This window comes from Schistocerca serialis, chromosome 1, assembly GCF_023864345.2.
Source record: "Schistocerca serialis cubense isolate TAMUIC-IGC-003099 chromosome 1, iqSchSeri2.2, whole genome shotgun sequence".
NCBI classification, from domain to species: Eukaryota; Metazoa; Arthropoda; class Insecta; order Orthoptera; family Acrididae; genus Schistocerca; species Schistocerca serialis.
In genome coordinates, this window is record NC_064638.1 from 795,103,728 (window position 1) to 795,121,973 (window position 18,246).

The window sequence follows — 18,246 nt, forward strand, 5'->3', positions numbered from 1 at the left end:
CGCGTTCAACGAGTAATGCAATATATTTTCCTGTAATTGCGTTGTTTCCGTTCTGGATTCTAATACATTATAATATTCTACACTATTTTGGCTAAAAACCGTGTTTTTCAACATAATCTCCGTTAAATGCGATGGCCTTAGACCACCTTACTGGGAGAGTCTGTATGCCCGCATGATACCACTGTACTTGTAGACATCTGAACCAACATTTTGCTGCATCAGTAACCTCCCCATCATTCACGCACTGCTTCCCACGGAGTGCGTCCTCCATTGTGCCAAACAGTTGGAACCGGAAAGTGCGAGATGCAGACTGTAGGGTGGAGGAGGGAGAACAGTCCACTGAAGTTTCGTGAGCTCCTCTGAGTGCACAGACTTAAGCGAGACCTTCCGTTGCCATGGAGGAGGAGAAGTTCGTTTACAATTTTTGTGACGACGAACAGGCTAATATCTTCAGTTTCTTGAGGGTAGCACAACACACGTCAGAGATGATCGCTGCTTCATGAGAAAGGCCATCAAACAGAATAACCATCTTAGAGTCCCAGATACCGTCACCATGACTTTACCGGCGGAGGGTGTGGCTTTCAGCTTCTTCTCCGGAGGAGAATGCATTGTCGTTGTTTCCCTTTCGAAGTGGTGATCCTGTGTTTCACCGACTGTGACGACGTTCGACAAAATATTGTCACAATCAGCCTCGTAACGCACAGGCATTCCCGCACAGATGGACCGTCATTCTTCACGGTCTTCTGCTAGGCGGCGAGGAACCCAGCTAGTGCAGAGACGTCCAGTTGTGCAGCGAGGTGTTTGATTATAATCCGTCGATCACCTCCAATGAGAGTGTCCGCAAGTTCCAAAATTGCAAGAGTCAGAGCTGTGTGTGGCTGGACGGCACACGGGAGATCAGTCAGGTATGCGCGACCTTGTCACGATGATGATAAACCCTTCGCCCAACGACCCACCGTGCTTTTGTTCACTGCCAGATCTCCGTAGATATTCTGCAGGCGCATATGAATGCCTCAGATGCTCTGGTTTCCAGCCAAAAGACACTCAATCACAGCTCTCTGCTTGGAACCCATCTCCGTTTCAGACGCTATTTTGAAAGGCTACTTACAGCACCGCCACCTACTGGAACTTCATGAAACTATAGGGGCTGACGCGGGAATATTCCACCATGTCCCACAACAAATTTCGCATTTTTTGAACCGAAACTGCCCGAGGCGAAAAATGTGTTCCATTGCTTATTGAACGCCCCTCGCACGTCTACAGTCAAACTTACAGTTTTTTTACGCAAACAAAATTGTTATTTTGCAAAGGGCAGGAGCAGAACCCCAATTTCAGTCGACGTTTTTAACGATGTGTTAATTGAAAATTTAAATATGTAGTACGGCAATTGAACGTGGACAAAAGCGCTAATTGCTTTTTTGGTATAAATAAAAATGCATAAAACGTGGCTGGTTCCTGTATTTCTTAAAGTAATATAATCCGCAGCCACGGAGATCAGCTACCGGAAAACGTATAAATTAATGTTAAGACTAATTTTTGTCTGGTGTCCTTACTTTAAAAAGCCATACATACGAAGTTATTCTTTAGATCAAGTTGAATTTCCCTCACAGTAATGTGTAACATGCACAATTTCATTGATATGACGCCTACTGTGTACCAGGCCAACAAATGTTTACCTTCAGCCCTCGTCACATGGAACGAGGCAGCTAACGTTGATGAGCACGCAGACGTGACATCCAACGTCAGGCAGACACGGCGCAGACGGCACACGAGACGATCTATTTAATGTGATTTTGTGCTCTCAGCACTCTCCAGCGGCAGTTGGCAGTTTTATTTGGGTCGTAAACAATACAATGGACGCGCATAACATTGCTACGTTAACTCTATTAAAACGCATATTTCTTCCCTCATCCATATGCTAGTCATGTTGTTCTGTCTGTGGTATACATGAATAGGAACTTCAATATCCATCAATATGTAAAAAAAAAAAAAAAAAAAAAAAAAGGAAAGATGCATGTCCAGTCAGTAAGGCCATCAGCTTATAAAAGTTCACCAAATCGAACAAACTTCCTCCTGACAGAGAATGCACTTACATTTACGTAACATCAGGTATTACGTAAATTATTTCGATTAATTTCTTGAGGAAGTCCAAAACGTTTTATAAAACGCGTAGGTGAAAAAACAGTTAGTTTCAGCAGGAATCGAACCCTCTTTCATACGAAACTCTGTTCCGTTACACGGCACCTCTTCTCACTATGCCACACTGTATCTTTCTTCTGAACGACAATGCATTTCATTTTATAGTCTCGTATAACGATTCGTTACCGAGACATTCAAAATGATGGTGCTTAGAAGCAGTACATATTCACGGAGTGTAAGGTATAACGCAAAACCTCTTCTACCGGGCACGACAAGTCCAGGGTGCGGCGCTTAAATCTGGACAAGTTTCAGTTTGAATTTTCCTCCTTATAGTAGTTCCACCGGAGATCACGATTGACGTTCTTCAAAGCCATAGGCATCTAGTAAACAGCCAAAACCTCAAAATGGGCGAAATGTTACGGACAAGTGTGGAGTAAAACCGAAGAGCGTGACTACCGAAAGTCATCGCGCTGGGCGTTCGACCACTGGAATAATTCGATTCTTCGGGTACCCAAGATAAACTTTTTACGATTTTGAGGCCAAGTATAATGCTTCGGAGGAGTCTGGGGAAGGTTCCCCTAACCCGGCGAGCAAACTTCATTCGAGGAGACGCGTCTCACGAACTGCGGCAGTTATCGAAAAGTCTCAGGCGCTGATTTGGAGGACCCGGGGCAATCGCCGAGGTAACTATTGTCAGCGACCGAACAATGCGTCGGATGACGGAGGAGGACCTTATACGAGCCATTTAGTGCAAAGCTGGCTATTGGATAGCGATGGCATGTTCTGCTCAAAGGAGTTCAAAAATGGTTGAAATGGCTCTGAGCACTATGGGACTTAACATCTGAGGTCATCAGTCCCCTAGAACTTAGAACTACTTAAATCTAACTAACCTAAGGACATCACACACATGCATGCGCGAGGCAGGATCGAAGCTGCGACAGCAGCAGCAGCGCGGTTCCAGACTGAAGCGCCTAGAACCTCTCGGCCAAAACGGTCAGCCATTGCGGCTTAAGGGGTTTACATCGAGTAACGTTGCTCTTGAAAGATACCACAACTTATAAGTAAAAGGATTTTCATTTTCATTTGTATTTTGTTTTAGTAAATTTGGTTTTAAAAAAGTTTCATTTGTCCGGATTTAAGCGCCGTACCCTGTACAATATGCCATATTGCTTTCTGTGAGCCTCATGTTTTCTGCTTGTTACATACGGAGCGTTCTTGCTTTCTGTTGGTTCTACTTTACGTGGCGCGTCACCGAAATATTGGAGAACTTATTTTGAGTTTCCCGTGACGAAGTGGCTCCTCAACGTGAAATAGCAGGAAGTGAGGTCGCAAAACGCGTAGAGCGCCGCGTCGACGTTAGCTCAGTCGTCCCGTGTGCCGTCGCCTTTAGGCTAGTGCGAGGCCTACGAGAAAGACAGGCCGCGGCGCTTACGTCACGAAGATAGTCCTTAACTCGCTCGCTCGCTCAGCTCAGCAGGCAAAATGCGTTTCTAAACCCGTTAACTCGCAGCTGGACGTGTAAATACTAACGAGAATGGCATCTTCCATTGGAATCTGCTATTATGAAGTCTTACTAATTAACAGTAATACAGTAAAATTTAATTTAAGATCAATACTCGGTATAAATGGTATAACCCGCCAGGGTAGCCGAGAGCGCTGATGCGCTGCTTCCTGGACTCGAGTAGGCGCGCCGGCCCCGAATCGAATCCGCCCGGCGGATTAACGACGAGGGCCGATATGCCGGCCAGCCTGGATGTGGTTTTTAGACGGTTTTCCACATCCCGCTAGGTGAATAGGGCGTTGGTCCCCAAGTTCCGCCTCAGTTAGACGACTCACAGAACATTTGAAAATGTTCACACTATTTCACGTCTTACACTAGACGCAGACAGCTGTGGTACACTACTTCCGTCCCGGGGGGTACGGGGTGTCGGCAGGAAGGGCATCCGGCCACCCTCTGCAGTTAACACTGCCAAATCCGTAATAACAAAGCCGACCCAGCGTTGGAGCGGGACAAAGGCCCCGAGAATGAAAGAAAGAAAAGCTCGATATGACTGCTATAACGACTTGTTTATAGCATTTAGTCTCTTCTGATTAACAGTACTCATTACATGCTGGAAGTGGTGCCTTATGCAACTGATATTTTAGCATGATTTTATTTTATTGTACGCCAGTACAGCCGTGTCAAATTATAAGTAGGCCCATGCACTTCCCATCATTATAGGACTAATAACAGTAAGAGTCCATAATAGCGGATTCCAGTAGAAGATTCAGTTTTTGTTCGTACGCACACCCCTAGTTACGAGTTGACAGGTGTAGAAACGTAGTTAGTCTGCTGATTTCAGCGAGCGAGCGCAGGACTGCCTTCCTGACGTACGCTCCGCGGCCTCTCTATCTCGTAGGCTTCGGGCCTAGTGCGAGTGACGCGCTACAAGCGCGTGCAGCTGATCCGGCTGGAGGCGGCGATCCACCTGCACGACGGGCAAGCTCGGCCCTCAGCGCCAGGGGAAGCGGCGGCGGCGGCGGCCGCTCCGACCGAGGCTCGGAATATTAATTGGCCAGCGGGCTACCGTTAGTGCCGCCGCCGCCAGCAACGGGCGGGCTTTCCGGGCTACATATATGTCATACGCCAGCCAGCAGCTGTCCCACTGCCGGCGCGTCCTCTCGGCCAGGGCTCAGAAAGCGGAAACTCCCGTTACAGCTCGATTATGCGACTGCCCAACAATTGCCGGTGGAAACTCATCCGTTGAATGTCTGCGCGTACTCGTACGGAGCGATTTAAAGTGGAACGGTCACATAAAACTAACTGCAGAAAAATAGATATCAGACTACGATTCATTGGAAGAGCCTTACTGCGTAGGATTCTTAGAAGAAATAGAGAAGATAAAGGAGAACGATGGTTTCCATTAAACGTTTGTTTAGTAAGCGAGAAAGGCTCACGGAGATTCTCATATCAAGTCCACTGGCAAACTCTACAAGTTAGGAGTTGCGCATCAGGCTGTCGTTTATCGTACGTCCTTAGAAGAGTCATCCACCATGCACACTATCTGATCAAAAGTATACGGACACCTCTAGGTAATGCGGAATTGACCCCTAGACGTCAAGAGAAGTAGACCTGCCAGTTTAAAAGGAAGAGGGGGGAGGGGGGGGGATCATTGTGTTGTCAAAAGAGAAGGGTCGACTGTTGGTAATGATACTGTGAAGCAGTTCATGAGACCCAGAAAATATTAGATTCAGGCTCCCAGGTAGATGCCATTTTCCTTGACTTCCGGTAGGCGTTCGATACAGTTCCGCACTGTCGCCTGATAAACAAAGTAAGAGCCTACGGAATATCAGACCAGCTGTGTGGCTGGATTGAAGAGTTTTTAGCAAACATAACACAGCATGTTGTTCTCAATGGAGAGACGTCTACAGATGTTAAAGTATCCTCTGTCGTGCCACAGGGGAGTGTTATGGGACCATTGCTTTTCACAATATATATAAATGACCTAGTAGATAGTGTTGGAAGTTCCATGCGGCTTTTCGCCGATGATGCTGTAGTATACAGAGAAGTCGCAGCATCAGAAAATTGCAGCGAAATATAGGAAGATCTGCAGCGGCTAGGCACTTGTGGCAGGAAGTGGCAACTGACCCTTAACCTAGACAAATGTAACATATTGCGAATACATAGAAAGGAGGATCCTTTATTGTATGATTATATGATAGCGGAACAAACACTGGTAGCAGTTACTTCTGTAAAATATCTGGGAGTATGCGTACGGAACGATTTGAAGTGGAATGATCATATAAAATTAATTGTTGGTAAGGCGGGTACCAGGTTGAGATTCATTGGGAGAGTCCTTAGAAAATGTAGTCCATCAACAAAGGAGGTTTCTTACAAAACACTCGTTCGACCTATACTTGAGTATTGCTCATCAGTGTGGGATCCGTACCAGATCGGGTTGACGGAGGAGATAGAGAAGATCCAAAGAAGAGCGGCGCGTTTCGTCACAGGGTTATTTGGTAAGCGTGATAGCGTTACGGAGATGTTTAGCAAACTCAAGTGGCAGACTCTGAAAGAGAGGCGCTCTGCATCGCGGTGTAACTTGCTGCCCAGGTTTCGAGAGGATGCGCTTCTGGATGAGGTATCGAATATATTGCTTCCCCTACTTATACCTCCCGAGGAGATCACGAATGTAAAATTAGAGAGATTCGAGCGCGCACGGAGGCTTTCCGACAGTCGTTCTTCCCGCGAACCATACGCGATTGGAACAGGAAAGGGAGGTAATGACAGTGGCACGTAAAGTGCCCTCTGCCACACACCGTTGGGTGGCTTGTAGATGTAGATGTAGAAATGTGAAAGAACAACCACAGCTAAACCAACATCAGGCAGACCTCATGTCGTGACGGACAGGGACCATCAAGCATTGCCGAGAGTGCTTGTATAAAACTGCATGAAATTAGTGAGTTCTAAAGTACTACCAAGAGTCCAGATAGCAGAATACTTGTGCATTGGGAGTTAAAAAGAATGGGCAACAATAGTCGAGCAGCTCCTCGTAAGTCACACTTCAATATAGTCACTGCTAAGGTGGACAGTGGGTGACTGAGAGCGAGTGATTTGGAGTGATGAATCACGCTATACTCTTCGACAACCAGATGGAATAGAGATATTCAGTCTTTCCACCTAAAGTGCAGCCACCGAACTTGTTTTCGATGCTATCACGTTGCGTACAGTGGTTGGTTGAAGGCGGATAGGTTAGTATAATTTCATAAAACTGGAAGTGTTACTGCACTATGTACCGATATGCAGAGTTCGTTTTCACCGTTTGGTACTGAATGCGGGTCGTAAATACCATAGTAATCGATCTCAGATTATCCACAGATTTAATTTTAACGCTTAAATCCACTTCAAGGGACAGAGCGCTGCTCTTCTATTGTATTCGTTCTATAAGATAAACATGTGAAAATTCCATGAAAGTCAGTACCTTTCATTTTTCTGTATTTTTATTGCTACAAAATTTTGTTACTGGGGCAACCTGTATACAAAAACGTAACAATACTTACCCATAAGAAATGATAACTCAGGAAACTAGTTTATCAACAGGAAAAGAAAACCGTGCATGAAGAGGTTTCTCCGTTGGAGAGGTGGAAGTAGCGTCATTGATCACGTTCGTTCGAAAGTGGACAAGTTGGCGTATTTTTCCGTATCATCTTTGCATCAGGTTCATAATCAGATGTGGGAGGAAAATAATAATAACTGGAGAGAAAATTTTATCCAGTAGGCGATAAGTAGGCTATGTACTGGCTCTTCTCTTTCATGATAGTGAAGAGTGTAAACACGAGACTATAGTCTGAAAGTAAAAATCGCGGTCATTCACACCAAAACTGCTACGTAAACAACCACTATGCGTGATTGTAGGAGCGAAGGACGTTGTAAAAAGTGTAATGAATGCAAGAGTATAAGACACGGTGTGTTACATAACTTGCATAACTTGCACAACTTGTGTTCGGTGAAGGCCCGTTACCTACCTTCATGTGCAGTTCCAACGCTGAAGTGCGGAAGACGTGGTGTCACGTTGTGACGGTGTTTTGCGTGTTTAGGGTCTGTTCCTCTTATTCCGCTACAGAAAACGCTTAAAAAATGGTTCAAATGGCTCTGAGCACTATGGGACTGAACATCTGAGGTCATCAGCACCCTAGAACTTAGAACTACTTAAACCTAACTAAGCTAAGGACATCACACACATCCATGCCCGAGGCAGGATTCGAACCTGCGACCGTAGCGGTCGCGCGGTTCCAGACTGAAGCGCCTAGAACCGCTCGGCCACACCGGCCAGCAGGAAACGCTAAATACGGATGAATGCGAATGTATTTTGCACCACTGCGAACTGCGTACAGTAGTTTTGTCAGCGTGACAATATACCCTGTCATGAGGTATCATCTGTGCTGCAGTGACTCGTGGACAGTAAAATTCCTGAAATCGACTAGCCCGGCCAGAGTCTGAACTTTCTGAATGAGAGTGACTACTTCGCTCCAGACCCCAGCGTCCTACATCGTACCTTCCCTGGTTTCAACTCTTGAGGAAGGACGGCCTGCCATTCGTACACAGACATTCAGACACTTCACTGAAAGTGTCTCCAGCAAAGTTTAAGCCGTCGTAAAGGCGAAAGGTGAACATACTCCGTATTAATGTCTACTATTAACTTCCAGGACACGTTTGATCAGCTAATATATATTTCTTGTTAATATTTTGCTTTCGTTTTATACAATCACGAAACGCATCGAAACTTAAAAATGGTATCGGCCTACACTAGCGATCACCCGAATCATACAATAAAAGTGGGAAATGGTGAACACAACGACACTAATTATCTGTCATACATTCAGAGCATTACTTAGCGACCTTATCATCGTTTGCTGCTTCATTTGTTTATTTATTCACACGTCTAGTTCCGTAGGGCCAAATTGAGTAGCAAATCTCCAAGGTCATGAAACGTGTCAGTACATGAAATTACAATATAGAAGTAATAACAGATAAAACAAAATATTTATGAATCCAAAAAAAGTCAACCCATAAGCTTAAGTAATCTTAATCAACAATGTAACATAAGAATCAGCTTAATTTTTCAAGTAACTCCTCAACAGAATAGAATAAGTGAGCCATGAGGACATTCTTCAATTTCGATTTGAAAGCGCGTGGATTACTGCTACATTTTTTTAATTCTTGTGGTAGCTTATTGAAAATGGATGCAGCAGTACACTGCACACCTTTCTGCACAAGAGTTAAGGAAGTGCTATCCAAATGCATATTGGATTTCTGCCGAGTATTAACTGAGTGAAAGCTCCTAATTCTTGGGAATAAGCTGATATTGTTGACAAGAAACGACAGTGAAGAATATATATATTGAGAGGCCAATGTCAAAATACCCAGATTAGCGAACAGGGGCCACTTTTACGGTTCTGAAGATATCCACTGTAGACTGTCACTGGTTAACGTTTCCAGTCTTTTGTGATTATGTAAAACGAAAATAAATTGATAAAAATGCAGTCAACCAACATTCTCTGACCATCAACATTGGTTCAAAAAGCTCTGAGCACTATGGGACTCAACATCTTAGGTCGTAAGTCCCCTAGAACTTAGAACTACTTAAACCTAACTAACCTAAGGACATCACACACACCCATGCCCGAGGCAGGATTCGAACCTGCGACCGTAGCAGTCCCGCGGTTCCGGACTGCAGCGCCAGAACCGCACGGCCACCGCGGCCGGCACCACCAACATTCCTTCCTCCTATATATATATATATATATATATATATATATATATATATATATATATATATATATATATATATATATATATATATATATATATGCGACTGGATAAAGTGAAGGGGAAAGTCACAGTGGTACACAATGTTCCCTCCGCCCCATACCTAGTGTAGCTTCTGGAATACAGAGGTATATGTAAATGTGCCGTATAGGTAACATTATAGTGTATAAACTCCACTAAGTATTTGTATGTAGTATGTAGTATGATTCTTCAGTCTTAGCGCGAGTGTCTAATAGGCCCTCGAAGGAAAACATAAATCGTCGTAGGAGACAGAAAAACTATATTTCAAATATAAGGATCTCGGCCGGACACGGACTTCGTTCTTTCAATATCCTGATAAATGTTGGATAACAAGCGTAAGTCAAAGTCATATCAGCAAGGATTGTCATTGTCTGTGCTGTTTTCTGAAGTAGTCCGCTTGTAAGTTCCGTTTACGAATAATAAAGCATCTGATATTTTTCTATTGTTTCGCACAGCTTACCGTCAATAAGAAGATTAAAATTAGTGAACTTTATTAAGGAATATGCTTCTTGGTTATCAACAAATAAGAAGTGAGCGACTGATTTGGAACGTGGCCATACTTCTCTTGAAGTAAGCGCATGTCAAGGAGTTTCCAAAATTGCAACCACAAATGAACACACTGAGGAGATGGACATATTGAAGTAGACGATTGGCTGTTAAGGTTTATGAAATCGCTGTCGCCATACCAATTTCGAAAGAAATGTTGGTACGTGCTTTGACCAAGATTTGTGCCGCAATCGTTAATTAATGACCAGAATGAGAAGCGAAAATAAATTTCTCAACATTAATTGGCCTTTTAAAATAGAATCCACAAGATTTTGTGCGCCGTTTTGTTATTTTGTGTACGATGTTAGTCCCCCCCCACTGCATGCCAGATATCAAACAGCAACCAATAAGGGTGAAGTCTGTTTTATCTGCTGTAAAATTAATAAGCACCCAGTAATATGAAAAATTACGTGTCTTTGTCATGGATTCCGAAAAAAAATAAAAATATTTTGCCGAGATAATAAATCCGTCCACAAAGATGCTTTGGCAGTGGGACTGATAAGTAGAATTGATCGAACATCCACCGTAATTGCAAAACTCGGCACTATCTGCCTTTCGCCAGTATCCACAATTAAAGAAATTTTGAGACTAGTGAACCTACTGAGCCAAGGGAAGGGGATGTGTAAATTGAAGCTGAGACTGATTTGCAGACTTTGCGCTTCAGTAATTGAACCTACTTTCGGAAAACGATGCAGAAGTTCAGTGACCTAAAGGGTAAACTACATCGATTGACAACTGCATTCTTGGCGTTAACAAAAACACTTTCGTTCACTGCAGCCGATAATGTCTCTCCTTGCCGTCGTATTACTCTTCGCCAAAAAATATCTTGTCACAAGTTGTGCAATTTGCCATCACCATGGGCACTGTAATCCTCTATACATATGCAACACGCCGTGTCTTATACTCTTGCATTCATTACACTTTTTACAACGTCCTTCGCTCCTACAATCACACATAGTGGTTGTTTACGTAGCAGTTTTGGTGTGAATGGCCGCGATTTTCACTTTCAGACTATAGTCTCGTGTTTACACTCTTCACTATCATGAAAGAGAAGAGCCAGTACATAGCCGACTTATGGACTACTTGATAAACTTTTCTCTCCAGTTATTATTATTTTCCTCCCACATTTGATTGTGAATTTGATGCAAAGATGCTACAGGGAAATACGCCAACTTGTCCACTTTCGAACGAACGTGATCAATGACGCTACCTCTGCCTCTCCAACGGAGAAACCTCTTCATGCATGGTTTTCTTTTCCTGTTGATAAACCAATTTCCTGAGTTATCATTTGCTATGGGTAAGTATTGTTACGTTTTGTATACAGGTTGCCCCATTAATAAAATTTTGTGGTAACAAAAATACAGAAAAATAAAAGATACTGACTTTCATGAACTTTTCACTTGTTTAACTTATAGAACGAATATAACAGAACAGCAGCCCTCTATCTCTTGAAGTGGATTTAGCCTTGAACCTATCTATTTAAGAGTTAAAATTAAACCTGTGGATAATCTGAGATCGACTACTATGGTATTTGCGACCCGCATTCAGTACCAAACGGTGAAAACGAACTCTGCATATCGGTACATAGTGCAGTAACACTTCCAGTTTTATGAAATTAAAGTAAAAAGAGATGCTTCATTGATAGTTTTTTTTTTTTTTTTTTTTTTTTTTTTTTTTTTTTTTTTTTTGCGGGAATCGTTGGCATGCCATAACCACAGAAAGACATCCAATGTATTAATGTTGTGTAAGCCTAGAAGCCTAGGAATTGGTCCACCAGTACCTTTCTGCTAACTATGGTCATACACATTAAGGCGCTTTCGAGCACACGCAATGAAACGTACAGGATCACCATCGCGCATGAAAGAAATATCTCGGTGGACTGTTAATGGTCTGGAACCGCAAAACCGCTACGGTCGCAGGTTCGAATCCTGCCTCGGGCATGGATGTTTGTGATGTCCTTAGGTTAGGTTTAACTAGTTCTAAGTTCTAGGGGACTAATGACCTCAGCAGTTGAGTCCCATAGTGCTCAGAGCCATTTGAACCATTTGACTGTTAATGGTACGTCATTCAGTTAATGAGTTGGCGAACGTACAGGAAGCAATCCCAACATACAAGCAAATGAATAATATCCATGGATGTCTGTTTTATAACCAAGAAACTAAATTTTTCCGAATCCATGTTGCGCTCTTTAGTTTTATATTACTAATCCGATTCAAGAAAATTATCCATTAATTTCGGTATTCCTTGCAAACGTTCACGTTACTTCGTTGTAAAAAAAACAGAAACCTCTCCATCACGAAACCTATTAACTAATCCAAGCAACAGAATGCAGATTGCAAACTCACTACTTTTTTGTAAATGTTTACTGAAGTTTTTCAGTGAACTCTCGTATTTCTAACTTTTGGTGACGTCACAAAAACCCTTATTCTGTTCATTATCTACTTATATGTAAATGAACTATAGCAGTCATGTAATCAGAGGTCGATTCTATCACCACAGTATTTCCTTTCGTTATAACTGTCAACCAGCAGAGCTGAACAGTTATCGGGAGGCCCACTGTTTAACGTAGAACACGAAACGCGATGTGACTGGGGATTTAGCTTAGGCAACGCTGTGTCAATAATGAAAACCTGGTTTAAGTGCCAGAAAGACAGCCTGAAGCCAATCGCCAGCTTCCTAATTTTGATATATTGATCTATCACTTAACCATTTCATTATTCGGCTAGAAATTTATTTTCACAAGAAGAATTGTATGACAACAGACATAACTTTAGATTTATTGCTGTGAAGTTCATTAAATCATTTAGATTGCTAATTTGGGCTGACGCTTCTCTTGCAATGCGTGGAGCTATGGATATAGTGTGTACGATCACTGGAAACTTGAAAAAATGTAGAATCAATAAATTATATTGGAATAGTTTTTAAAGTGTCGCTTATGAGTAGGTGCCTTGAAATCACAGGAGGTCATCTTCGAGTGTTCACTTCCGTTTCAGCACACGAGAGTGCATTAGTTACGTTCATAAGTTAATCACTGGGTCGCCACGACAATAGTAGGACTGTATTTGAATTAAGTATTACCTAACTGCATTCTCGAAAACTAATTAAATGTTCGATCCGTCCAGAAAATACCCAGAATAAGTAATTTACATTAACGAAGATTCAATAAAATTCCTCTTCTACGTTTACTGTTACGGTATATGACTCTATGTAGCAGATGCTCACTCAAAAGAATTCGATCAAGAATAAATAGCTGTACACGAATCAGCAACAAGTGTCAGTTACGTTAATTCGATGTCCTCAGTCCGCCCGTCCACTCACTGTAAGAAAAACTTAATGTGTTATTTAAAAATTTTCGCAACGAACAGAACAGTCACATATTCAGCCGCGCCGATTATCTCTACGGTAACGCAACAAGCTATGTGGCCACACACCGCATGAAGCTTCAGAATCAATGAGGGAGTTACATGCAACGTAAAGGTCTTTTGCTAGAATTAAACACATTAAACCAAAACGTCACATTTCTACAGAGAACCATGCGAGATTTCAGTAACTGTACCAGTTACTGGCCTGCTTCAGGGGATCCATGACTACGAGGGCAGCAGTTTAAGTGACAATGACTAAATAAAAATTAATGTACTTAGGAAGTTGAGAAGATGTCATTTATAGACCCTACGGTGAAATCTTGGTATTTGCTTCATACAGTCGACAACGACGTGACTTCTGCTTATAGAAATACAAAAATAGTTGTAATCAGGCTTTCGTTTTCGATGCACATTTTATCACTACGGTGCAGCTGTATTCTTGGGTGAATGTTCCGAACGAATGCGTATCCTGTTTACAGCCGCAAGTAGATATAACGGAGCACCGAGCGCTATGTTGATCTCTGCCCATGGTGAAAGGTGTCAGGATTTATTTGCCTGCAAAAGAAGCGAAAAGTTTTAGATGCTTTTCGAAACGCCAGTGACATAAGGAAATAATTAGATGAAATTCGTGTCATAGTTTAGCGAGCTTCACCCATTATTAAGTTCACGTCTGAAGAGTAGGCACTACCCACAATTGTTCCTCGGAAGTACAAAGCGTGTGCATAAACCAGTACTGGCTTAATTCGACACATATGTGTCACAGAAACATGGGGTAAAACACCAGTACAAGTTCCAACGAGTCACTGTCGGGCTGTGAGTGGTCTGACTTCCCTCCTGCCATTTACTCTTGAGCACTCTTCGAATTTTTGGGATCCTCTTTATATCGAGTTAAAGAGAGTTTTAAAGAATACATCTGGAAACTCCCATGGAGCTCGCCCAAAGAAAAGTCACATTTACTCGGAAAAGACTGTGACGAAAGTTACGAAACTAGTACTTGGTAGAATGAACGAGTTGTGACCGAAGGGACGTAACAAGGATTACGGCGCGGACAGAGGTTTATCGATGTCATTTTTTTCCACTTCCGTTCGCAAATTGAACTATAGCGGCGTGATTAAAACTGCTGCGAAATGTTCTCCATCACGCACAGTACTGAGTTTAGATGAAAATATGGGACGCTGAAGGCTAATGTGCACGAGGAGTTCATTAGGAGAGGGCGAAGGTTAGTACCTGTTCTGTGTACGAGAGGAAACGATATTTTTATCCTCTAGAGCTATGTCATAAAACCTACTGTGTATTCTTCTCTAACGCAGGCCGATTCTGTAACCCTTCACCAAACACCTCAAACTATTGCGTGCAGATTGTTTCATCCATACGCTTATGAAGAAAACTTAATATTAAATATCCATGATCGTAGACAATAATGCACAGCCTTATACAAAAAAACTAAGAATTTGTCGACTATAGATGGGAAAAAGCATAGCTGGGTAGTAAACAAATGAAGTAAAACATCTACAGTATAACTAACGTTACACTTCTTTCTTCACCAGATATAATATCTTTACAATAATTTGTCCTACCACATTTTTCAGTTCACACCGTTCACTGATGTGTTGCGGAGTAAGATTTGGTACGTTTTAGCCAGTAAAGGACATTATGACAGTTAAGATAACGTTCCTCATTCAGCTCCGACACTGCGTATTTAGTAAACCACACAGTTAGATAGTTTCATATGCTAGGTAGTATATTTTGTTACACTGTTGCTAATAACGTAGTTGACCTACTCTGTTGCACTACTGTTAAATAACCTACTTCTATGACCCCTCAGCCGCGTACGTAACGATATGTAACGCCTGCAATGGTAGACAAGCCCGTATTACACAGCAGAGCTACTGGTTGGCTACGAAACGCTAAGCTTGCTCAAATCCCTAACCCACTTCAGCCTTTTAGCTTGCCTTCCTGTGCGACATGAACAGTTAATCACTCATCAAATGCTGAGCGGAATTAGTATAGCACAGTTGACGAATGGCAAGTGACCAGGTTCGAGTTACACACTTTAGATCTATCACTAACACTCAGAGCACTAATTGCTAAGCTAAAGACCATGAACTTCATCTAAAAAGTAAGTACAGCAAAGATTTTGAAGCTGAATTAGATAAAATTGTGATGACATTATTTATTTGTTCATACTTTCGCCAATAAGAGCTACATACCTAGAGCCTATATCCTAGAGATTATAGTGTTTTGCTGAGGATAACACGGAGCTCTTGTAAGTTGAATGTGAGTAAACACTAACTGAATTTTCCTTCGGTACTTGGCAGAACATGATAATATTAAATAGGTAACGCTTTCCTAATAACTTGCAAAACATTATTTATTTGGTGATAAATAAGAATTTTTCGCAGCCAAGATCGCGTGTTGAAATATTTTTATTTTCTCAATGACCGGTTTCGACAGGTCTACCTGTCACCTTCGGTTCTTCTGGAAATAATATTTCTGTACATGAATCGTGCATCCATGACAAGAGCGCACTCTATTTAAAACATAGGAGTGTGCTCTCGTTATGGTCGTACAATTCATGCACAGTAATAACATTTCCATAAGATCCGAAGGTGATGGCTAGACCTATCTAAACCGGTCACCGAGGATACAAAAATATTTCAAGTTTCGATCCTGGTTGCAAAAATTCTTATTTGTCACTAAAGATGAGATCGCCCTCGGCAACATGTGCAACTTAAATAATTTTTTTGGTCACGAACCGGGTTCTGACTTGTTAGGCCGAATCTGTTTTTTACTTTTACTTTTAAGTAATTCTTTTCTGCTCAAAAACAAATGCATACATTGTCAAAACAGAGAGAGATTACACAAAACATTACGAGATACGTATTTTTCACTCTCAGCAAGAACCATATAGCACTTCACGCCTGTCAGTGCTGTAGTACAACAGTCGTTGTCCTCCATCCCCTTGTAAGTCAGGGATTAGAGGATGGAAGAGCAGTTCAGTTTTAGCTCGCGTAAAATGGGCTTACTCAACTCGAAGTACTCGCCCAAAAGAAGAGCTCCTAGGAAGATTGTGCAAGCCTGATGATGGCATCGACGGTACGTACAACCGAGAGGAGTTGCTAGGCTACAGCGGCCGCTCACCAGAGATGAAGCTGTCAGCGATGCCCTGCGCACGGACGGCGGGCAGCCCGGCGGCGATCGCGAGCGCAGCAAGCAGCAGCGGCGACCTCATGGCTCGTAACCTCTGCTGTCCCGTCCCGTCCTGTCCGCCTGACAGCTGGGCGCACACTGCCCGCCGGACCACAACTGTGCCGCGGCGGCGCTCGCCAGTTGCAGCCAACGACCGCGTGAGGCGCCACTGGCGAGCTAGTCACGCATAAGCTGTACGTTTACGCCAAGTGGCAAAAATCATGGGATAGCGATATGCACATCTACAGACGGCGGTAGTGTCGTGTACCTGGCAGAAAATCGAAAGAGATTCTGGTCGTATGTGAAGTATGTTAGCGGTAAGAACCAATCAACGCCTTGAAACTTCCTGGCAGATTAAAACTATGTGCCCGACCGAGACTCGAACTCAGGACCTTTGCCTTTCGCGGGCAAGTGCTCTACCAACTGAGCTACCGAAGCACGGCTCACGCCCGGTACTCACAGCTGTACTTCTGCCAGTACCTCGTTTGGCAGGTAGGAGACGAGGTATTGGCAGAAGTAAAGCTGTGAGTACCGGGCGTGAGTCGTGCTTCGGTAGCTCAGTTGATAGAGCACTTGCCCGCGAAAGGCAAAGGTCCCGAGTTCGAGTCTCGGTCGGGCACACAGTTTTAACCTGCCAGGAAGCTTCATATCAGCGCACACTCCGCTGCAGAGTGAAAATCTCATTCTGGAATCAACGCCTTCTCTGCACGATAGCAATGGAGATACTATCGAAGACGTTGCTGCCAAAGCAGAGTTACTAACACAGTCTTCCGAAATGCCTTCACAAAAGAAGACGAAGAAAATATTCCAGAATTCGAATCGAGAACAGCTGCCAACATGATTAACGTATAAGTAAATATCCTCGGAGAAGTGAAGCAGCTTAAACCACTTAATAGAAGCAAGTCTTCTGGTCCAGACTGTATACCAATTAGGTTCCTTTCGGAGTATGCTGATGCATTAGCTCCATACTTAACAATCATATACAACCGTTCACTCGACGAAAGATCCGTACCCAAAGACTGGAAAGTTGCACAAGTCACACCAATATTCAAGAAAGGTAGTATGAGTAACCCATAGAATTACAGGCCCATATCGTAAACGTCGATATGTAGCAGGATTTTGGAACATATATCGTGTTCGAACATTATGAATTACCTCGAAGAAAACTGTCTATTGACACACAATCGACATGGGTTTAGAAAACATCGTTCATATGAAACACAACTAGCTCTTTATTCACATGAAGTGTTGAGTGCTATTGACAAGGGCATTCAGATCGATTCCGTATTTCTGGATTTCCGGAAGGCTTTTGACACTGTACCACACAAGCGGCTCGTATTGAAATTACGTGCTTATGGAATATCGTCTCAGTTATGTGACTGGATTTGTGATTTCCGGTCAGAGAGTTCACAGTTCGTAGAAACTGACGGAAAGTCATCGAGTAAATCAGAAGTGATTCCAGGCGTTCCCCAAGGTAGTGTTATAGGCCCTTTGCTGTTCCTTATCTGTATAAACTATTTGGGAGACAATCTGAGCAGCCGTCTTCAGTTGTTTGCAGATGACGCTGTCGTTTATCGACTAATAAAGTCATCAGAAGACCAAAACAAACAGCAAAACGATTTAGAAAAAATATCTTAGTGGTGCGAAAAGTGGCAGTTGACCCTGAATAACGAAAAGTGT

General features: G+C 42.9%; 1 protein-coding gene across 1 annotated transcript in view; it reads right to left on the reverse strand.

The window, feature by feature from the left end:
* LOC126483745 (protein masquerade) overlaps positions 1–16,651 on the reverse strand; it is a 245,907-nt gene extending 229,256 nt beyond the window's left edge. Inside the window, exon 1 of the mRNA XM_050106889.1 lies at positions 16,519–16,651. Coding sequence (XP_049962846.1) covers positions 16,519–16,609 — 91 coding nt within the window. The 5' untranslated portion in view covers positions 16,610–16,651. The remainder of the gene's footprint in view (positions 1–16,518) is intronic.
* Between the last annotated feature and the right edge of the window lie 1,595 nt (positions 16,652–18,246).